This window comes from Canis aureus, chromosome 20 (assembly GCF_053574225.1).
Source record: "Canis aureus isolate CA01 chromosome 20, VMU_Caureus_v.1.0, whole genome shotgun sequence".
Lineage (NCBI taxonomy): Eukaryota > Metazoa > Chordata > Mammalia > Carnivora > Canidae > Canis > Canis aureus.
This window is the reverse complement of record NC_135630.1, coordinates 51,702,917-51,727,452: the sequence shown is the minus strand read 5'-3', so window position 1 is coordinate 51,727,452 and position 24,536 is coordinate 51,702,917. Positions and strand designations below refer to the sequence as shown.

The 24,536-nt window shown below is 34.7% G+C and overlaps 1 protein-coding gene across 2 annotated transcripts in view; it reads right to left on the bottom strand.

Annotated features, from left to right (window-relative positions):
• KYNU (kynureninase) overlaps positions 1-24,536 on the bottom strand; it is a 127,280-nt gene that overhangs the window by 53,617 nt on the left and 49,127 nt on the right. For both annotated transcript variants that reach the window (XM_077861591.1, XM_077861592.1), the window contains exons 4-8: positions 19,484-19,566; positions 10,488-10,549; positions 8,774-8,845; positions 7,484-7,558; positions 4,716-4,862 (exon numbers count right to left, since the gene is read on the bottom strand). In XM_077861591.1, coding sequence (XP_077717717.1) covers positions 4,716-4,862; positions 7,484-7,558; positions 8,774-8,845; positions 10,488-10,549; positions 19,484-19,566 — 439 coding nt within the window. The remainder of the gene's footprint in view (positions 1-4,715; positions 4,863-7,483; positions 7,559-8,773; positions 8,846-10,487; positions 10,550-19,483; positions 19,567-24,536) is intronic.

The following is a 24,536-nucleotide window of genomic DNA, read 5'->3' as shown; positions in this document are numbered from 1 at the left end:
TGTGTTAGTCAGTGGAATGAGGAGAAGTAAATTTTGCCATGATTGAGTTAGTGCTTTTAAGTAGTTGGTATGCCCCATTCCCATCCTTCTATCCCGTTCCTTTGGCTGAATCCAGACAAAGGATTCAGGATATGAAAGCCTTAGGACACAATCTTGAGTCACTGGAAATCTGGATCATTTCATGGGAGAAAGCTGATTACTGGCTGCTTCATGAACAATAAATAAACATCTATCACAATAAAAGCATTTATGGCTTTATTTATTTGTTACCAAAACCTGGTCTACCTAATACACTAAAGAGTTTCTAATGAAAATAATTTCTATTTGTTATCTATTTCTTATCTTAATCCAAGTTGAGAAATTATAATTTATGGGGGGTCTATTCAATAGACCCCCCCATAGGATTTTCCCTTTATTCTCTCCCCTTATATTTCATTGTGTTGCCTAATCAATTTCCTGTGAATTGATTTCAAATGATTTGTGAAATGAGGTGGAAAATAAAATGCAAAGTAAGAAAGAAATAGGGAAGAAAGGAAGAAAAAAGGGAGAAAATGAAAAATTAGGAAGAGATGGAAGAGGAAAGAGGAAAAAAGTTAGAAACAATGATTTTTCATTTGAGTAAAAATGGGAAATGTAAAAAATACTGTGGGTTGGTGAACCTAAACTTGTCTCTACTATAAGACCATAAAGGTTAAAAATTTCTTTACTCATGCTCTTTTGAAGCTACCACTTCAGAAGGCAATGAATCATAAGCAGGAATCTGCTAGCTTTTTCTGGGAATAATTTTGCACTTTGGATGAAAGGGACAGATGAAGCGGCTCTGCTACTTCTCCCTCCTTCCTTCTCTTTGCCTTAAATAGAATTGTGATATCTGGATTTGGGACAACTGTCTTGTGACCGCGATGTGAGAAGCCTGAGAAAAAAACCAAAAGAACCGTGGAGATGCCACTCAGATATTACTCAACTTCTTACTGCATCCCAGCATCTTACTGCATCCCTTAGGAATTTGAGATTTCCTAACTCAAATCTTATACAGAAAAAAAAGAAATCCCTAATCTTTGATTATTTTCTCACTGGGATTTTGTTTTTAAAGCTTAACAACTTCATAATTGATTTAGGAATATTAAGAAAAGACCAAATCTGGGAGGGTGGAATTAAGAAGTGACTCGTTGAAAAGGCAAAGGAGAAGAAAGTGTCAGAATTGAGTCAAAAGGTCCAGAAAGGTGGTGGCATGAAATATTAGGGTCATTTTAATGGGGAGACAAAACTAGAGCATACTGATTTCAGAATGGATGTAGGATTTCCAGTTGTAATAAGATGAGTGTAAATAACAATTTTCGAGGGTGGGAGTACCCTGTAGCTTTCACCTGGCAATGAGAAAAAAATCTTGGCAGTGAGTGATTAGTACAAACAAGTAATAGAATATGAAAAATTTAGAAATAGGGAAGTAAGGCAGAATTGGTTGGCCAATAATCTAAAATACAGTAAATGGCTTCAAAGACAAAAAATGAAAATGTGTCTTCAAACTAATGTGTCTTCTCATATGCTGGCCTTCCCTTATAATCTGATGCTACGGTCAATTTTCGTTGGCCTACTGCACATGTCTTTTAGGCCTTCTCATCTAAGAAAAGCCTCAGTATCAGAGATTCATGATCTGTATCAAAACTGTTCTTCTGATTATTAATTTTTCTTTTAGATGATCACTGGAAATCTTGTCATTTTTCTATGCCTCAGAATCCATTTCTATACCACCTACAAGCAAATAATGAAACACAGAAAACCAAATGCAAATTGGGCAAGACATGTGAACAAGCATTTCGTGAAAGAAGATATTCAGAAGGCAATAACACATTTGAAAGATGCCAACTTCATCAGCAGTCAGGGAAATGCAAATTAAAACTACAATGCATTAAATTACAAAATCAGTGAGGACATAGAGCAACAGACATTCTCATATATGCTGATGGGAAGTATATACCAAATTGGCACAACCTTTCGGAAAGTTGGTATTATTGATTAGGATTAAGCAGACATATGTATACCTTATCTCCAAGATTTCCAATCCAAAGTATACACTTTACAGAAATCGGTGTGAATGCTTACTTTAAAAATGTATGAGAATGTTTAGAGTAGCATTTATTGCAATAGCCCTCAAATGGAAATAAACCCCAAATATCTATCTTGATGAGAATGGAAAACGAAAATAAATTGTAGTCTATTTCATATAGTGAAATAATACACTGAAATGAAAAGAAAAACAAAACTGCTACCAAAAAAGCCCCCACAAAACTACTGCTAACTTACTTCATGAATGAATCTCAGAAACATAATAGTAAGCAAATAAGACAGATACAAAAGAATACATATTAAGACATTTATAGATGGACAAAGTTATATATATGGCTACAGGTCAGCAGTGGTACATTTGAGGGGAGGTAACAGCATTTGAGAGAAGGCACAATTAAGGATTCTGAGTGGTATAAATGTTCTAGAAGCTTCTTGATGTGGGTGATGGTTATAAGGGCTCAAAATAATTCACCAAACCACTTACTGATTATTTGTGTTCTTTTCGGTCTGTGTGCATTTCTTTAATTAATATATTTTTCAGAATTCCCATCCCCACTTGCCTCTCACATGATTATGAAATAAAAATTTTCTTATTGACTTCCATTGCTCCATCCCAATATCATTTTCATTCCTGCCATACTTCATTTCTGGAAACTTTCCTTTTTTTTTTTTTTTTTTTTTAATCTTTTTTTAGCCATTTCTAACAGTGATTTTTTTATGCCTTTTTTTCTAGAATTTCCTAACTCTTTTTTGATTGACACCTTTAATTTTCTCTCTGCCTTTCTCTTCAGCTTTATCTTTATAGACCACCCAAGAGAGCTATGTAAGTCTACATTTTAAATAACTTTTTCAACCTCCATTGGGAGTGGGAGAAATTGTCTACCAAGAGTATAAATGAGTGTTAGAATAATTTTGATAATGGATAAATTGAAGTCTACTCAATCACCATTTCACTCCCATAGTATCTGTCACATCTGTGTAGTTACATTGAGATGGAACTGCTCTTTCCTGCCTTCATTTGACTGAAAGGTCAGAGAGTTTCACATGGTAAGCATTTATTTTACTTTTTAAGTAAAAGAAAGCCTGCAAAATACGGAGAGAATGCTTTAGCAAACAAAGTAGTTAAGAATGAGAATCACATACAGCACCTAAAGTAAACAAATTTATTTTGCTTTTCAGTAGGCAATGAGAGAAAATGGGTACCTGAACCACTTTCCATGCCTTCATATTTGCTGAGGACGGTAAAGTTGTGAGGAATCCCTCACTAAATGACAGAATGTGTGCAAGATTGTGGATATTTTATATTCTTTCTCCTTGACAGGGAATTTATTTTTTTTTTTTTTATTTTTTTTTTGACAGGGAATTTATGAAGTGGGCCCTGCTATCCCAAATTAACACTTGTGAAAAGAGGCCCAGAAAAGTCAAGTAACTTGCCCGAGATCATATAACAATTAAATGACCTAGCCAAGATTTAAACCAGACTGTGATCCAAAAGCCCATGGTCTTTCTTCTCTATCTTCCTGCCTCATTTCAATGAGAGTTAATGAAACATGCACGTATACTACGGGGATCGGAGACTGTTGATTACTTGCATAACATTTTAAAATATAATTTTTTATTGACCTCCCCTTTATTTTGGCATTTAACACTTAATGCCTAAATTAAGAAGACATTATCTTTATATCTTTTGTAATGCACCACTTTCACAGTTATCCATCAAACCAGTTGGAAGTCGTGGTTGAAAATTCCCAGAGACTGCTGATAACGGTGCTAAATTTCTTTTCATTAGTTCTATTCATTAGCTTCAATAACTGAATATATTAACTAGACTTCACACATATATTAATCCCATAACTTATTAATGTTCAGAATAAAATTCGATTGTCACCTTTTTAAATACATAATTTCATTGCTGAATCAAATAGAACTGTTATTTAAGGATTTTGAATACAAATGGTAGCCATTGAACATTGTTTCTCTGATTTCTTTTTTCAGGCAAATAAACACTAAAAACACTTTTTTTTTAACGAACGTATATAAACAGACATGATTTCAAAATAGTGAACAACGTAAGTGTGAGTTAGTAATATATAGGGAAAAACTCTCGTTATTGACAGCATCATAATTTCTCAAGTCTTAAAAACAAAGTGGCTTTTAAAGTACACTGTAAAACTCGATCTACTGTTAACTTTTATTCTGCATCTCCCTTTCTTCAGGCACCTAAGGTTAAGTGACAACTGAATTACATTCAGAATGAGTTATATATAAAATGACAAAGTACCAGAGTTGTGTTTCTAACAGTCTTAGCATATGCAGTTATTATCTGACATATTCTGCTGACAGACTAACCCGGTACCAATGACATCACCTGCAGGAAGCTCACCTGTCCTGCTGATTAGAGGCAAACTTTGGGACAGCAGACAGAAGTGAGGAAGTGAAACAGAAGTGACAAAAAGATGTTTAAATAGAGATGCCTAAAGCAAAACAGATTATTATTTTTTTTAATGTAAGGCTTGCTTTTTTTTTTTTAACTCTTTAAATAAATTTACACAGACACACACAAAGGTATTTCACTAGAAATGCAATTAGAATACTCCAGTAAAGTGATGCTTTGGGGAAGATGGGAAGGAAAAAAATGACATGCATACCTTTGCTTGTCCAGCTCTTGTGATGGCAGGTATATTAAAGAGCTGTCCAGTGTAAAAATGCAGCCCACCGAACAGGATCACTGCAATCGAGTCTCCTTCCTTCTCAATTACTTCAAGGATATCTTCCGTTCTCAATGTTTCTTCCCCCTAAAGTTGAGTTAGGCACAAGTTACATCCAATCCACAATGACAAATTTGTCACTTCATATTTCCCTGTCTAAAATTCACCTTGAGCTCTTTCTCACATAGAACAATCCAAGATAATTTTTTTTTTTCAGATTAATGGTCTTAAAAAATCTGGCAAGAGAGCAGGATTTCAGCATGCTTTTTGTTATTATAAGAAATGATAACGAAATTGCTTTTTGTTATTATAAGAAATGATAACAAAATTGTTTTTAAAAAAGTTTTAAAAAATTGTCTTTGTAAAACCCTTACTTGATTTATTCCTCAATTTTTTCAATTAATCTTTACTATTTGCATACCTACAAATTGTTTTCTTCTTACTGCATGGAAACCATGCAGTAAAATACCAGAAAGTATAAGAAGTCCATGAAATAGTAAACGGCAAAATTTTCTTGGAAATTATTTCATTTATCCATCTATCACATTATGTTTTCCTGGATGAAAAACTTAACACATTTTTCACCTGAGTATGACCTAACCGATATTTTCTGTTATCTTATTCTTTAAAAAAATTTTTTTTTTTATTATTTATTTATGATAGTCACACACAGAGAGAGAGAGAGAGAGAGAGGCAGAGACACAGGCAGAGGGAGAAGCAGGCTCCATGCACCGGGAGCCCGACGTGGGATTCGATCCCGGGTCTCCAGGATCGCGCCCTGGGCCAAAGGCAGGCGCTAAACCGCTGAGCCACCCAGGGATCCCTATTTTCTGTTATCTTAAAAGTAAACTCTCCTCCACACTGATCTAAAGATCAAGCTCCAAAAAATGAAGAGAAAAATCAATAAAACTCAATTTATTATCAAAGTTACTTTTGCCCACTTCTCCCCAGCTAAGACTAATGATTGGTTACTTAGTGAAAATTCTGAGTAATTTGGATTTGGTCTTGTGAACTACTTGCGCCAAAGGAAATCAGCTAAACACAAAGTATCTGCTTGTATCCTAATCATTGTTATCCATTTATAAAGTTTTTATTATTTTTCCCCACTGCTAAATCTGACAGTTTTGAGGTCAAAGCATCATTAACTGCATTAATATTGAAGGGAAGTTCATTAAGGTATTCATAAATTTTCCTTCAGTTATTTTTAGTTATTGGTAATTCTTGCTACTTATCAGTTACTGTGTCCCATAGTAGGCACATGTATATCACAAATCTAGCACATACTATATAGTTTTGACTAGAAGCTTAGAGCTTATTTATAAAATTGAAATCTGTAAAAATAGTACTGACACTGAAATCTCTATAAACTATTAACTGATGTGTATTTTATATATAAAAGAGAAGAATTCAGTAATTCTAAGACAAATTCTAAGTAAAATTAATAATGTGGTAATCCAAAACTCTTTTTTTCTTAAAAGAATATAAAATGATTTGTCCACCATAATCTTCTAAACAGAAGATAAAGAAAAGTAATATATATACTAATTACTTATTTAAAGAATCAGTACAAAGCGAATAAGAAATGTATTTCTTAATAGTAGAATACGGTTCTCTCTGATATTGACCTGCTCTAATCTAGTAATGCTAAAGAATGCTTCCCCCCACAAAAAAAAGAATGCTCCCAAGATTATGATTAACTCATAAGGTTCCACAACACTTATCTCTTTTAACATTAAAACTTATGATAAATTAGTGGGTATATTCATTTTAGCTGGAAATCAGCAATTTATATATGACATATGAAATAGATATCCTGTCACAGGTATGAGAACTTTCTATTCAATTAATTGATTGCATGTTGGCAAATAGAACTAAATGGAATAGATTTTAATTTCTCAACGTATTCTGGGTTGAAAGAAATAATTGTTCAAATATTGGCTTAACGGCCTGGGAGCATCACTTGTGAAACCTACAATTTATTCTGCGTGGATCTTTTGGTGCCAAATTATACAGAGTTTATATGTCAAAGTCTGTACAACTTAATCTTATATCTCTATTAACGTAAAGTGCACAGTATGTTAGATCTTGAACATATGTCAAGCATGATTAGGTGTTTCCTTTGTTATCTGTTTAAATATGATGGAATCTCAGAGAAATGAAGTAACTTTCTCAAAGTCCCTTACCCAGTAAGCTGGTGGGTCTGGGATTTCTGTGGAGTGTATTAGCCAGGTTGTAAAATCCAAGCTCTTTCTGCTATACCACATCCTTTTCTATTCCCCCACCCTATCCAAGCACAAAGGAAAACATTGACACTCAGATTAAAAAGAGATATAAAAGATAGGCATACTTCAATTTCAAAAAATACCATTTTAAAGGCATCCACAGGCAATGAATTGAAATTGAAAATGATATATGCAATTTGCTACCCCTTTCCATCCCACTGAAGAATATGGTAAACTCCAGTGGCACTCATAGGAAAATAGGTTGCTTGTAATATGACTATCCCTTGAAAAATGAAAATAAATATAATTCTGAGCTAATTCTCCATTTTAGGCAAAATGAGCTAACAGTAACAGAAGCCTAGGTCTTTTATACTTTCTTGAAAGGTCCATTAAAGTAATGAAGACAATAGACTTTTGAGGAAAATGAAGAAAAAAATCAATACTAAATAGAAACATAATGAATATTTATTTCTTTTGCTCATATACCTCTCTTGGCTTTATAATCCGCATACTTTTCTCAACGTTAAGTCCATGAAGTTGAAGCTGTGATTCAATAGCATACTGGAAAAGAAGGATGATTTATTAAATCAAGTCCAATGCACAGAAGTACATTGAAATAACTCCAAAAAGAGATAATAAAATAATAATAAAAGCATATCATTGTATTAAATGTAAAGTCAAGGTTAAAAGGCACTGAACAGAACACACCAGAAGAGAATAGCTTAATATAATTTATATGCAGCAATCTGAACATCCCTTGTAGCACTATATTTTAGAAATGGATGGACGCGTAAGGATCATCTAGACTTTAGGGAGTTCCAAGAGACTTACAGACGATTTTAAATCACCTGACTTAAGTCAAAACTGGAGTTTACAGAATAACCATAGTGAGTGGTGTGGACTTGGTACACTTGAGCTAGCTCATAGGAAAATTAAGCTAGTAATAAAAGGAAAGGACATTTTAAAATTAAGCTAGTAATAAAAGGAAAGGACATCAGAAAGTTCCCTTCACTGAGACTATAAGATATGAATGGGAACGGGAAATTATAGGGACCCTGAATTTTTTCTCAATATTAGGGTTTTGATCCTTTTTAGTAAAGTAATGGCTAGTAAAGTAATGGCTATTAATTTAGACATAATCGAATGACTTAAACTTACAAGATGTGAGTCAGAATAGTTAACAATGATAATAGAAAGACAGAAATCAATTTTCTCTCTAACACTAAAAATGAAACACACAATATGCTTTTATCCATGTCTATCTGGAACAAGCAAATTTCTTAAAGAAGCAAGATTTAATGAACCAGAAGAAGTACCTTTAATCTTTAATTAATGGTTTTTTCAATAATGAAGCACCGATAACTACGCTAACATGCTAGAGACAAATAAAAGTTTTCTCCCTATTTTATGTAGCTAAAGGGTTTAGCACTGGGGTATGTATTGATTTGATTTCGTAAAATAAAACAGCAACAAGAATTAATAAAATATTTATAACTGCACTTGATTTAAACCAGCGGTTCGCTCAATGTTTTTAAAAAGACTAATAAATCAATGTTCCTATTCAATCCTTTCCTCCCCGAACACATGTTTTACTTGAACAAAAGAAATGAAGCTACAATCTATATTTTTAAAATGCCTAATCAGAAGCATTTGACAGATCTTTTTGTTGTAAGGTTACTTGAAAAAGACTAGAGAATATACTATTCAACACAGGCAAATGGTACACTCCTCTAGGAAGAGTCGAAAAAATAGAAATATAATTTGAAGCATCCTTACATGATCTGAAGGGAAGGCTTTGGCTTCCAGAAGAATTTTATACCTTTCTGGTGTAGGCTTAAAAAAGGATAACTGCAATGAAATGGATTTATTGAGAAAAGCATTAATGCGCAATTTAAAACGTTTGTTCATTTTATATCATACTCTCATTTTATAATCTCCAGCTTTTTAAAGGCATGACTTAATTACACATCTAGATGTCTGTCAAGGGTTCCTTTTCTAATTAATTAGCCTTATTTCTATTGAACTATAAAATAGAAGAAGGTATTGGCTCCTTACATTTATCAATGGCAAAGCAAATTTGGAAGACAACATAGAATGAGATAAAAACAAATTCTCAAACTTCCCTTAAATTTTAATTGAAAAATTATCTCCCCAATGACTTTAATGGTAATTGCTCTATTATAAGACTGAAATATGTTCTATATGAATCTTATTTATATTGATTTATCTTAGGCTGCCGATTTGGTTTCTAGTACATCGTATTGCCACTGTCTCATTACTCTGTGTGATTTTATTTTAGGTCCACCTGGAAGTGCCCCAGCCCTAACATGAAACATTTGACATTTCTAGAAGCACCAGGGAGAAGCAGTTCATTTGTTCAGGGGAGCCCTCTCCCTGCCTCCGACCCCCCCCCCCCCCCTTTACCTGGTGAATACACCTTGACTGACAATAGCAACAAAGAAAGGATGGCTACTGTGGACTCAGTGTTGATCACTGCTCAGGGTGCTAAAGTAATTTTCGCACATTATCATATTCCACCCTTGTACATACCTAGCAGGTAGGTATGCTTGTCCTCACTTTCACAAGGGAGAAAATGAAGATTTAGACATCACCGAAACCTTGTCCAAAGTTAGACATTAAGTAACTTAGCCAGAAATCAAACCCTGAAGTGTCTGAACTTAAAACTATGCTATTTACCATCATGTTCAATATACTCTGTGAACATGTTCCTTTAGGGGTATTTAACAGTCATTTCATTTTTCTTAACATAAAATATCGGTATATTCATTATGTGCTTTGGTCATGTAGACATGTTTCTAAAAACTCACTTAAAAATGAAATAAAACTTTTTCAAAGCATCAAGCAATTACCACAGACACCATATTCCAAATCAAGAATATATTTGACATTTTAAGGTATATATAATATATATATATATATATATATATATATATACACACACACACACACACACACACACACACACAGGAAGTAGGAAGTACTTTAAATACAGTAACTCATTTAAGATACTTAGATGCCTTTTCTCTAATTTAGTTCTATGTTCTAATTCGTTTTTAACCTACTCCCCAAAAATTAGTCTGTAAAAGCATAACTGATCCATAATCCCACCCTGCTAACGTCCAGCATACTGGAAAATTATCTTTCTGAAAAGCTCAGTGTTTGCTAGCATTTGTACATCATTGTTTTGTATGCTTGCAAGCAGTTTTGCTTTTAACCCACTGCGACTTTTATTCCTTATGTTCTGAGATAAGAACTGTTCATTATTCTAAAGCTCTTTGCAAGAGTCAACTCTCCCATGATTATGAAGAAGCCTTTCTATCATAGTCCAGCATTTCCTGGTAAAAATGAAAATAACCTCACAACATATTTTTAAATAAGTAAACCACCAGATGCTCATGAATTAAAGATAGAAAAATGTCAGATTCTACAAATGAGTGTACACTAAACATTGGTGGGAAAGGATACTTACCAGTAGAAGATGTAAATTAACAGTCAAACCATTCATTAGGGCTATTTCTTTCTCATTGGCTCCTGCGAAGTAAACATATCATAATTTAGGTTTTTCTATTAGGGCTGAAGTTACTTGGAAAAACAGAGTAGGGAGGCTTCGTTCCTTCATCCCTAATGCTTTTAGAGATAAGGACATATTTGATGTGTCATCACAAAGAAATGGAAGTTTTCCCACTTGACTCATTTTATCAGCGATACCTGGACTCAGATGCACATAGCTAAAATTATACTTGCTTTTTGATATAGTAAATAACAGCTACAAAATAATGAAGCATTTGCTTTTTCCTGTAAACTAAAAATTATTTATCCTATTATCAGATAGTTTGCCGAATTCCCACAGAGTACATTTTTGTGGTAAACAGGACCATCACATTTTTAAAACTGGTTGTTTCTAACGTCCAATTAAAATGTACTTTTAACAAAAGAGAGCTAGTTTGCCAAACATACTTCACTGTTATTACAGTGAGATATATAATAGTTTATAAGACAAAAGAGCTGGAAAGCCAAACACAAAAGCCTAAATAGCTCTGGGATTTATTCACACACACTGAGATACAAGATAATTAATACAGATAGGTATTATCTGATGGAGAACACATGCAAAATTAAGATATCCACTACACAGTCATAATCTGATCTAATTCTTAGTAATGAGGGCTTGAGCACTTAGAAATAGACTGAGACAAAGCATACATTGGGTACTTAAGAACCCAGAGTATAATAACAACAATAATACTTTCATATTTTTAGTTCTTACAATGCCTCTTAAAAGCAATTAGGCCTGTATAATAGGAAAATCTCTTAACTATCACTGATCAAAATGGGTTTTGGGGCTTTGTTTGTAAAGCTGTATGAAGTGTTAAGAGAAAACGTATAATACAAATCCTATATTTCATATCCAAAGAGGTGCTTCTGTTAGAGTTCCATGTTACAAGAGACAGCAAGTAAAATAACTAATTTACAGATAGATTTCAGGATAAGTTCACTCGAGGGGAGGCCACTAGAGATAAGTGCGTAATTTAGGATTTTATATTTCATCACAGTCATCTAGTCGAGAAAAACATCGTGTTGCATTTAACAGATGGATTTCTCCATTTGATGTGCAATGTTGGTAAACAGTTGGTTAGAGGATGTATCTCTGGTCTTTGTAAGGTGGACAGTGTCTGAAGTCACGGGACAGTGAGACCAATGTCATTCTACATTTCGAGCACCAAAAAAATTTGTCAAAGACTTACGAGATAGATATGAATATGATAACCTTATGTTGCATACAGTGGCATATGTCTTCTCCGACAATATGAAAATCTTCTGGAAATATGTAAAAGAAATACTGCCAGTTTTCTATATTTGTTTCTTTGCATTATGCTATGAATTTTTACTGTTATTTCTAAAACAAAATATTATCTGAGATATCTAATCTAATACTATGCTTAACTCCCTGTTAGCTATTTACATGCATCTTTTCTGAGAACCACGTATTTCCAAAAATATTTTAGGAGGGAAAGTGAAAGGAGAAAAGGAAGGAAAGTAATTTCATAAAGAGAGCAGAATTCATAGAGAGGCATTTGAAAGAACGTAATGAGAAGAAAAAAGAATTTATACGTTTGTTGCCACAGAACAAAAAACAAAGAAATTGGTAAGGCCGGAAGGGAAGGAGACTTTCTAATGAAGGTTAGACTTCCTATTTTAGCTTAGCAATTGCATTCTGATTAAAATAATTGTAGATTCCTTGAGAATTTTAGTTCTCCGAAGAATATAGTGTTCATTTTGGATCACCTAAAATTTTTCTTGCAAAGAAGGCAATGAACCAGTTATGTTAGGCTCAATTAATGTAGACATGCACTTGACCCTGTGCTACCTACTTTCTCACCTTCAGTAGCATATTCACACTTGGATCAATTCTTGGTAAATAACCCTTCACTGACTTGAATAATTTATCTGCCACCATGCACAAAAATTATCTCATCTTAGAACACTCCAAATTCAACCAAGCACATCATGAAATGCTTTCCTCACCTGCTACTGAACTTTCTGAAGGAGACGGTCAGTCTATTTAATGTGTGTTCATGTGTACACAGGTATATCTGAGAATGATGTAAATATTAAAGTTTCAGAACATTAACAGAATTGTTTATTTCATCTATAACTACTTCAGGCACTAAAGAATCAAGGGTTCCTAACACTAAAGCACCACAAATCAGTCTGATTTTTAGCATATTTTTAAAGAAAAATATACTCATCTGACCTATCTCTTTTGGTTCAAATTGCATTTCTGAAACCAATACCTGTTCTTCTAAGATATTTCTATATCATCAGCATTCCATAAGAAAATTTAAAAAATAATTAAGTAAACTGAAATTCTTTCGAGTTGCTTTCCTTTGTTTTTTTTTTCTTCTAAGAGTTTTTTATTTGTTTTTCTTTTTTCTTTTTTCTTTTTTTTTTTTTTAATTACTGTTGAAACATCAAGAACTACAAGTATGCAGGCAAAAGTTTTTAAAAACTTCCTGAAAGCAGGCAGCCTGGGTGGCTCAGTGGTTTAGTGCTGCCTTCAGCCCAGGGTCTGACCCTGGAGACCTGGGATCGAGTCCCACGTTGGGCTCCCTGCATGGAACCTGCTTCTCCCTCTGCCTGTGTCTGTGTCTCTCTCTCTCTCTCTCTCTCTCTCGCTCTCAAATAAATAAAATCTTAAAAAAAAAAAAAAACTTCCTGAAAGTTTATCAGGATTTGAAAGAATCTTTACTTTTGAAGATCATCTACAACTCACTGCAATAAATGTCAAGATTTGAATCACTTCATCCAAGATGAGTATGAGCCAGGGTTCTCATCTGAAGAAGAGTGTGTGCATTCCTGCTTGTTTTATTTTATTTACTGAACATAATTTTTTGCTTTACCAGTAGATGTAACCTAGTTAAATGCAAGCACTGCTTTCTTACCTCAATGCCTGGCAAGCTAACATTTATTGAGTCCTTATTATGTTCTAGTACTTCTAAATGTGTGACTTGCATTTTTTCACATATTCTTCACAGTAAGCAATAAAATTTTACTTTAATTGTCCATATTTATCAATGAGGAAACTAACATCCAAAGAGATGAACTAACTCACCTAAAGTCTCATAGATAGGAATTAAGACAAAATCTTAACCTTCTCTTAGAAAAAAAGAAGAAGAAGAAGAAGAAGAAGAAGAAGAAGAAGAAGAAGAAGAAGAAGAAGAAGAAGATTAAAATCTTTGTTCCAGATTACATTGGGAAACTGTCTACATTATCCACTCCCTGTAAATCAAATATAGGAAGCCCATGTTCATTACCAACATTCCTCTGCATCTTTCTGATTTTAATTTAATTTCAAATATTTTGCCAAGAGAAGATGACAGGGCCCCAAGCTGCTGAGTGTTTAATAAGAGGATTTGTGATGGATCTCCTAACTGCCATCCATGTTCTGTATAATTAATTAAGCAGATGCAAATATTACTGTAGATTTGCAGTCAGGCTAAGTCTGAGAACTTTTCACTCTGTCTCTCAAGTAGTACATTCCTATGGCCTCCAGAGGTGGCTAGTGCATGCTTGAGGATTCCTAACTGGAGACAGCTTCTAGGGATTATTACTTCTTGGAGGGCCAACCACAAGTTTCATAAAGCAAATTTATGTCCACATTACAACATTTTATAAGCTGAAATGCATGTATCCAGCCCTTTGCGATTTTTACATACCCAGGGAGAAGTAGGCTTAATAATAATACTAATAATATTCTTCAGCAATTCTATTTCTAGCATCTTGATAATGACATTAATTATCAGAGAAAGTTATTCCACATTTTGCAGAATTGTTGGCTCTATATAAAATGTTTTATTAACAGTTTTTCTTCTCATCTGAAATTGAAATTCTTTTCAGTGTCTATGAAAAAATACAGTTGCTCATTGTCTCCTCCTCCTCCTCCTAACCACTCTATCAATTTGTACACAAAATAATTTTTATTATCCTTCTGTTACTTCTTTTTTTGGGAAATTTTATGGGGGAAATAAAGGCTGTGGTTTTAAGAACCTGGAAGATCCAATCATTTCCCCAAATATACATGTGTCTGTTTATGACACAGTAGGTAGCTTGCAAGTAGCAAAAATAAATTTGACTTCTGTTGCTTTTTACTGTACTTACCACGTAATTATTTTAATTATTTCATGATTTATGCAGCATCTACTTCCAAGGAAGATTTAAGGTTTCTTGGGTTACAAAGTGAGGAAGAATGATAAAAAATAACAATAGGGTACAATGTATACAGATGGGAAACAAATAAAAACTGTTAGTAAATTGTACACCAATAAAAAATAAATTAAAAAAAATAAAGATTTGATCAAACGATAAAAAAAAAAAAAACTGTTACAAGTTTTTGCTACTTCCAATTCAATCAAATTTCCTCAGAATTTCCTAATGACCCAGGTAAAAAGGGAACCTGAGTGGGATTTGCAACAAACATACACACAAACAAACATAAACACAAATATATGTAAAAACACTTTCTAAAATAATCTATTCCTAATAAAACAAACAGAAATATTATTCATTTTTTAACTTGACCTAAGAACCTAATTTCTCTAATATACACAATTTTTAAAAATGAAGAAATTTGGAGGATAACAGTTACTGGAATTTTTCTTAAAGAGTACCAAGTTTTTAAAATAGTTTCTGATACACTTTTGTAGACGCTGTCAATTCACATTCTTTGTCAACAAAAAATAGCAGAAATATTTCTCCTGATAAAATATGAATTATAAAGAACAAAACAGGCATTTAATAAAATCACAAACTAAAAATCCCCTTCATTCACTGACAATATTTCAAATGAAATATTACAATGTATTTAACATAAATGGCTTGAGATTCTGGAAAGACTATCATCTACCTACCTTAAATAAATTATTTATTACATATGCATATTGTTACTTATGATATATATAATAAACAAAATGTATATTGTTTCTTGGGCTTCATTTCCACAAGTGACTGTACTCATTTCAATAAGTAATTGTTATCTTTTATATCCCATATCATCAGGATCAAAAGTTTGTAATTTCATTAATACAGTATTCAGTACAAACCCACAAAAAACAATGAAGTTTACCCACCCCATGTGTGATAACTTTGTATGGTATTTCAAAGACACAGAAAAATCCCAAAAGCTAGAGTAGATAAATATATATATATATTTTTAATTTTTTACTAAATTCATTCCTTTTACTTCTCTAAATAAATCTGACTAGTAGGTTTTTCTTTTTTTCATTTTCCTTAGTAGTTATAATGAGAGATGTCTCATTTGAAATTTCAGTAATTGTTGTGATGTATTTGCCAGGCAAACAAAATACTTGCATATTTAATAAGTTGTGATAGAGCTATAAACTTTAAAATGGTCAAAGGAAATATTTTTGCGGGGTTTATTGGCTTCATAAATATATCTCACAAAATAATATCACCTTCCCACTTCCCTGGCCTGTATATAAACATCCTAACTCCTCTTTTAGAGGATGATAAATATTAAGCACAAAATAACAGGATTAGAATGCAGTTTATGTTCTGAAAGCAAACCTAGTAAAGAAAAAAACAACCTACAGCTAAGGAAAACATACATGCTCAGGTCAAATTAATCCAGGATGTCTTCAGGTTTTTGAATTATATGTTAGACATTTGAATGAATATAATTGGCTCCTAAAAATGAACACAAATGGAAGCATTATCAAACAGCTATTTAACACACTTTTAAATACAACTGAGGATGCTTCAGCTGGTAGCTTCCTCCATCAGAACGCACACTGCTTAGGTAATGCTGACACCTGATCAAGTGCTCCGTGTTCCCAAGAGCCTGACTGGCCTGGTGGGAGATGGTAGGTTTTTGTCTTTATCGGCCCTGGTTGTCCAATATTCTGGGCCTGGGTCCCAGCCTCAGGCATTCAGAGTTGTGCAGATTCACCCTGGAGCTCCTTGGGAGGGTCTGGATTCAGACCTGCACATTCAGCCTGGCTTCACGTGCTGCCCTGCAAAAAATGTGCTTCCAGGCTGCCAAGTGCTTGCTCCTCTCTTTAGCAATGGTGCTATTTCTGGTCTGTAGAGATTTTTGTATTATTTTATTATTATTATTTTGTTATCTTTAGTGTTCCTATATGTTTGTTAATCTAATGTTTTTCCTATTATCTTCTGTGTTTGAAACAGAAGGGATCACTTTCAGTATGTACTTAAATCTGTTATTTTAAATGAGAAGTCAATATTCTGATCCTGTAATATAACCTCATAAAACAAACTTATATGGTATAATGATTACTCAGTATTAGCTAGCAAGAAATGGAACTTGCTTTTGCTTCCAATCCTTCTATTTTCTTCTTTCTATTCTTCTTTTCCTTTCTATTCTTTCTGAATAGGTAACACATCCATACAGTTCATAAACTAAAAATAGATTTTCCTTAAAAGTCTAGTAATTTGGGTTGTATCACACATGAGTGTTTTTCACTGTGCACGTCATGAGGCTTGTTGCAAAGTGACCCTGCTGAGCCATTGTACTGGGAAAACTCATACTTTAGGTTATCCAAATATCAGAGAGAAGACTTTTATAGTTTCCTGCATAAGTTAGAACAGAGTAGATAAACACTTATTTAATTCTTTTGTTCTCCCTAAGAAATATATTATAGACTAAAGTGTGTCCTGGTTGTCCTAACTCCCAATGTGACTATATTTGGAGAGAGAGTCTATAGAAGGTAATAAAGGTTAAATGAAATCATAAGGTGAGGTCTTTATCTAATAGGACTAATGTCCTTCTAAGAAGAGAGTCATCAGAGTTCTCTTTGACTCTGAGTATGCACAGAGAAAAGGCCAGGTGGACACTCAACCCAGGAAGAGAGTCCATCCAGAAAACAACCCTTGGATCTTGGACTTCTGGCCTCCATCCAGAACTGTGAGAAAACATCCATTGTTGAAGTCACCCAGACTGTGGTATTCTGTTATGACAGCCTAAGCAGACTAATATAGTTTTCATATCCTCCCTTGAGAGCCTTCTTCTCCCTTCTCCAGAGACTCACCAGGTTGTCTGGGGAGAAGGATTCACCTGGCAGCATGGAATGGGCAAAGGGACCTGGCATTCTAACTAATTTTTATTTTATTCATTTATTATATTTTTAAAATATTTTATTTCTTCATTTGAGCAAGAGAGAGTAAGAGAGAGACAGCATGAATGAGGGGAGGAGTAGAGGGAAAGGGAGAAGCAAACTCCCCTCTGAGAAGGGAGCCCAAAGCAGGGCTCAGTCCTGAGACTTCAAGATTCTGACCTGAGCAAAAGGTGGGTGCTCAACCAACTGAGCCACCCAGGTGCCCCCTAACTGAATTTTAAACAGACTTTCAACACATCTCTTTTTATTCCTATTTTACTCCCACTTGTAGAGACGCTTATTGTAATTCCCAAATTTTTGAAGGATACATGGTGTAAAGCAGGTGGCTTTCCATTTTTTGCCATTGGGAGATTAAGATTTGGTTTGTGCTTTTTAAAAAGATTTTATTATTATTATTTTTAACAAAGGCAGTTACCACTTGTCCACTTGCTAGTCAATTCCCAAAATATTGCTATCATCTCTTTCACTATTCTATTTCTTCTTTGAGATTCACGTTTTTTTTTTTTTTAATTTTTATTTTTTAAATTCCACTAAGTGTTGTTTAGTGAGAATTCAGAAAAAAAGAATACTTAAATGCTTGTGTTCTGGCCTCCATCATTAACTTGAAATCACTTCTCCTTTGAAGCACTAATCCCAAAGGTTGGTTGGTTGGTTTTGTATTTCTTTGTGTTATATGGTTATGTGTCTATATTAATATAATTTTTTTTTGGTATCCTCCTGTAATGGGAGTCCCTTAAGGATATCCCATGGGATACAGATGGTGAAGATTTTTACTCAATATTTTACTTCCTCACCACAAGTCTTGACAGATACACAGCAGAGGTTCAATAATCATTTCTGAATAAACAAGGTAGTCCTCAGGTTTTTAAGTTTGTTAATTGGTATAATTCTTTCTGGATGTAAGTCCTACTGTCCTCACTGTAATTCCACTTTCTCCCAGCTCATACTGATTTTTGTCTTCTGATCACTGACAAAGACGCAATTGGGACGAAGCAATAAAGATATTTTTAGACTTGCCTATAAAGGGATGAGATTTGAAAAGGCATTATTAAACTTGGGATCTCCCTAAGTCCTCTAAATATTTCCAAGTAACACCACTCCAGTTGCTTAAATATCATTATTTTTATTTTTCAATTCCCTAAATATCATTAAAGATTTCAAGGAATGCTCAACATTCAACCCGATTAAATATTTTTTTCAAAATGTTAACACATTTGCCATCTACAACTATCTTGAGTACTACCCAGAGTACATAACTCACTTTAGGAAACACATTATAAAACAACCATATTATTTCCAACAATTCTTGGCTTAATTTTAAATTAGTCACAGTGGATTAAATTGAAATGAGCCAAAACCTGATTGGTGTTTTAGGCTTTTAGCATGTAAAGGTTAATGTTTATTTTATCATATAATGAAGTGTTAGAAAATTCATTCATTCATTCATTCATTTAGGTAGATTTTTATGAAATTAGCTTAATTATAAATAAATTCAATGCATGTGCTTTTTAATGGGGAGTAAATATTAGTCTTAAAACATACATGGAAACATAATTAAATATTATATATTTTATTTATTTATTTTATTATTTTATTAAATATTATTTATTTTATTTTTGTACCAAATACCCAATTATGCTCTCTATAGCCTTCAAGTCTCAATTAACGAACGGTATGCTCACTCTTCACTGTTATGGGTTAAAATAGAAAACCAGGATGTTCTTCAATAAGACTTTAGACTTTATAATCTACTTTTATATCTAAATGATAATGCCTTCATGATTCTTTTGGGAAAAATCCATTTTGTACTTACCTACAATGTCATTCATTAGGCCTAAAATAGTCTCATCTCCTGTAATCCAAGGACGTTTTCCTACTTCATGACCATAGACTCCCCTGAAATTGAAAAGGGACATAAACACTATTAGGTTTGTGTGTGTATCTGTGTGTGTGTAAATTTTCATGTATCAGCATTAGCAACTGGACATTTTTAAATGAGTTTTGTAATATTTTAGTAATTTCATTGAAGTGAGAGAGCTAGGTTCTTATCTCACAGAGTCAAAGGATGAATCTTGAGGACAAAGAAGAGTGAGTTTAAAGTGAGAGAAATTTATGAAGCAGGGATACAGAAAAAGCCCTCAGGAGTGAGAAGGGTCCCAACGGGGTTACCACTGAGGGCTTTTGGGGTTGGTCTTTTGGAAGAAACTTAAATCTTTTTGACTTCTCTATTGGCAGCACCATTGATCAAGGACTAGTGATAACATCTTTAATACCTTACTTGTTTTTAGGGTTTGGTTATTTTCTGTTGACCAGAGGAGACTGTCATAAATAAAATTTCCCCCTTGGACACCTAGGGCCCATCTAGAGTGTTTCCTTATCTCTGGCTTCCTTACACTTCTGCATTTGGGGGATTTCTGTGAGCCTGATCACATAGCCCTTTCTCCTTCCTACCTGTGCCTGTCCCTTACTCATTCCTCCCCGTGGAATAGTAACCCTAACTGCCCTTAGGGAATGGTATGATAATCTGTCTGGCAGCTTCCTGCTAAAATGGGTCAGTGGGCTTTGTGGCAGTTAGAATCTATCCAGAGGTCAGTCCAAGGCCGCACGATATCCTTCCGGGGGTCATGATGAACAGCAAATGGTGCATGCATCAGCACATGCAAAAGGATAAATATAAAACAAGTATTAGGCCGAAAATTATGAACATATCCCTTAGATAAGATCCCCAATGACCAATTCTGTCAAATAGATCAGTGGATATCCGGATCCTATTTGCTCAAAAATGTCCCCTATTAATTGGGACACCTTGTGGGAGTTAACTGTAACGTTAAAGCAGCACGTGTGAGGAAACTCCTCACACCCTAAATGGAATAGCAATAATAGTCAATAGTGGTACAGTTCGTGAGATGTCCTTCTCTGACTTCACTTAATTCTTGGTTGAATGTATCTAGTGCCTGGGAAGTCTCATTTAGAGTCCTGCTCAGCAACCATACCGTTTAGCTTATTTTATGTTGCAGTCCTATCATAAGTCTTGGATGTCCCATAGTGAGGCCCTTTTTTACCAGGAGGTCTGTTGTATGCTTGGCTAAAGCCTTTGTTTGCAATTTTACCTCAGTGGAGGTGGCTTCTAGAATAAATATTGAATTTGGGACAAACTGGATTAGTCAGGGCTAGAATAGGGGACCACAGAATCAGACTCACAGAAATCCCCAAAATGCTGAGGTATAAGGAAACTAGAGATAAAGGAACAAGCCAGACCACCCTGCCCTAGGTGTGGGCAGGGAGGGCGTCTTTTTTATGACAGTAATCTGTGACCAACAAAGAATAATCAGACCCCAAAGAAGTGAGCCATTAAAGATGTTATCAATAGTCCTTACTCAATGGTGGTATCAATAGATAATGTTAAAAGGATTTGGGTTCCCTGATTAGGTTCTCAATAAAAGACCAACACTACAAGCCCTCAGTAGCAACCCTGTCAGGACCCCTCTCACTCCTGAGAGCTTTCTCTGTATATTTACTTAATAAACTTCTATCCCTTTACTTACTCTCCTGTGTCCGGGAGATTCATTCTTCGACTCTGTGAGACAAGAACCAAGCTCTCCCGTATCAATATGACTAAGAGATAAAACCATCAAGAAGCCCTCTTTGTGGGATGCTTGGATGGTTCAGTAGTTGAGCATCTGCCTTTGGCTCAAAGGGTGACCCCGGGGTTCCGGGATCAAGTCCCACATAGGGCTCCTAGCATGGAGCCTGCTTCTCCCTTTGCCTGTGTCTCTGCCTCTCTCTCTCTCTCTCTCTCTTTCTCTCTTTCTCTCATGAATAAATAAATAAAATCTTAAAGAAGCCTTCTTTGTTTGAGGTCCAGCCTTAACAATATCCTAATTATAAGGAATCACTCACAAGTGGGAGAAAACTTGTCTCAAGAGATAAAGGCATTCCTAAGTGCATCATCCCATTCAATTATAAAGAAGTGTGGCCATCCATTCTCCATAAGTCCATATCAACCCCATACAGTGGGGTATGCTGTGGCTTTAAAGGAATGATTTTGTCATCCAGCCACGCAGAATTGGTCAAGGTACTAGTTGAGGAATTAATCCCATTTTCTAGTTGTTTGTTTACACATGAGCTATTGTGGCAATTTCTCTGAAGTTGATCTCAGGTCTAGCTTAGGCAAACAACATTTAAAGACAATCAGAACTAGAATTAAACATCTGCAAACGTGTGTTATTGAGACAATTTTTCTTCCTAAAATCACCCATATTTTATTTTTTTTAAGATTTTATTTATTTATTCATGAGACACAGAGAGGCAGAGACATAGGTAGAGGGAGAAGCAGGCTCCATTCAAGGAGCCTGATGAGGGAATCCAGGGTCACGCCCTGAGCCAAAGGCAGACGCTCAACTGCTGAGCCACCCAGGCGTCCCAAATCATGTGTATTTCATTTTATTTTTTTAAGATTGAACAAATAAATAAATAAATATTTATTTATTCATGAGAGACACAGAGAGAGACACAGAGACACAGGCAGAGGAAAAAGCAGGCTCCTTGAAGGGGGCCTGACATGGGACTCGATCCCGGGTCTCCAGGATCAGGCCCTGGACTGAAGGCAGTGCCAAACCACTGAGCCACCCAGGCTGCCCTCAAATCACCTGTATTTTAAATCCAAATAGCCAACTCAAGACTAATTTGTTTGCAAAAACAATCCAATTTTGACAAACGTGGCCTAATTATTTACATAAGCTCAGCAAGAATAATGATTATCATATAGACCTTTTAAAATCTGCTTTGCTGGAACTTTTTATAAAGAATCTCTAGGTTGAACTTTTAGTAGCCTCTCCACACCAAGCCAAGTACTTGCCATCAGATGAGCCTGTAATACCTGTAGATGTGGGCAGATTTCTCTTGATGAAGTCCGTAATATACCTTGAGGTTCCTGCACTTGCCAGGAAGTGACATTCTTTACTCATCTAGTAAGGCTGCTGGGAACTCTGTAAGCAAGGTATCAGACCACCATTTCCAAGGGGCTTTATGGCTCCAAGTTTCATAAAGTTAACCTTCGTTAACTCTGCTCATATCTGAGTCTATGCATGTCTCTCACATATGACATTATAGTCAAAGTCTTGGTAAAATAACCAATGTTTCCAATGGTGTCTTGTTTCAAGGAGAACAGATTCTTTCTTTTAGATTTTATTTATTTTTTAGCGAGAGAAGCCTTCTCTCTAAAGAGAGGGAGGGAGCACAAGCAGAGGGAACTGCAGGCAGAAGGAGAGGGCTGAGCAAGGAGCCCGACATGGGACTGGATCCCAGGGTCCTGGGATCATGACCAGAGGTGAAGGCAGATGCTTAACCAACTGAGCCACTCAAGTGCCCAGGAAAATAGATTCTTATTGAGCTTATGCAAATGACTATGATTGCCATGGAAGGAAGAACACTTACTAAGACCCTTTGAATTTCAGAGGGTCAGGTAGAGAGAAAAGTTAAATGCTCAATTTGTTCACAAATGAATACTTTATCATATCTCTGTAAGTCACGGATACCTTAAGAGAAAGTTTCCTGAATCTGAGAGAGCAAACATTAGAGAACCAGCAGAGTTTCAAACGAGAGTCACAAAACTATAAAATGAGTCTTTTTAGTTCAATTAATCCCACAGTGCTATGCTGGTTTAATTTGACTGCAACTTGAGTTTAGGAAGTTCTTACCCATTTCAGTTTTGATCTTAAAGATCTCAAAAATGTGTATTTGTCCTAAAGTCCTTTTTATGAACCTCCTTGAAGATGAAACTCATTTTGCAAGACAATAAGAACAATTATAAGTGACAAAAAACTCAGAAATGGACATTTCTGTTAATGACCAGATGAGATGACAATTTACAATATAGCTGACAAGGAAATCAGGTTATTTCTGTGGCACATAACACTTCAATGATCAAAATATCAAGTGATGACATTGTATTAAAACATATTGAAACTTCAAAAAAAAAATAAATAAATAAATAAAAAATAAAAAAAATAAAAAAAAAACAAAACAAAAAAAAAAGAAACTTCAGGAATTGCATATCATCTAGAATAGTTACAGCATTTACAAAAATGTAAGTTATCATTTAACAGTGCCTCCAGAGTAACTTAACATATCAAATAAAAAGACCTAATGAGTCATTTACAATTTAAATCTTGAGAAGTTTGTTAAAACCTTAGAAAGTTTTAAAGCACTTGCCTAGATAGAATTACAGATCTTTACAAAACTTAACCTATTTAACCAAAGTGACAATAAGAGATTCCAAAGGCAAAAAGATAGGCTTACGTAGTTGTTGGCAAAATTTAGCTCCTTTAACACTGAGAAGTTTTAACTACGTGATCAGAGACCTGATAAAGACAAAACATAAAACCTAGTTCTCTGGGCAGACAACAGAGAAAGTGCCTTTGTTTACATTTTCTTATCAAGAGCAGACCAACAATCCAAAACAACTTGTCTTTTGAATAGAAAGAAAAGCATAATTCCAATCTTATATCCATGTACTTTGAAAATCCCTTAATTTAAACTTAGTCCATTCTGACCACATGTAAAATTCCTTTCCAAAGATTTTCCTACCACAAACCTTCTGCAGCTGAGTAAGGGACAAATGAGGCTAGGAGAGAAATAGATATGGGGCTATGGGATCAGGCTCACAGAAATCCCCAAAATACTGAGGTGTAAGGAAACCAGAGATAAGAGAACAAACCAGACCACACCCCACTGCCCTAGGTGTAGGCGGGGAAGGTGTCCTTTTGATGACAGCCATCTGTGACCAACAAAGAATAACCAGACCCTAAAAAGAAGTAAGCCATTAAAGATTTGAGTAGGGCCTGGCGATAACATTAAGACATCAC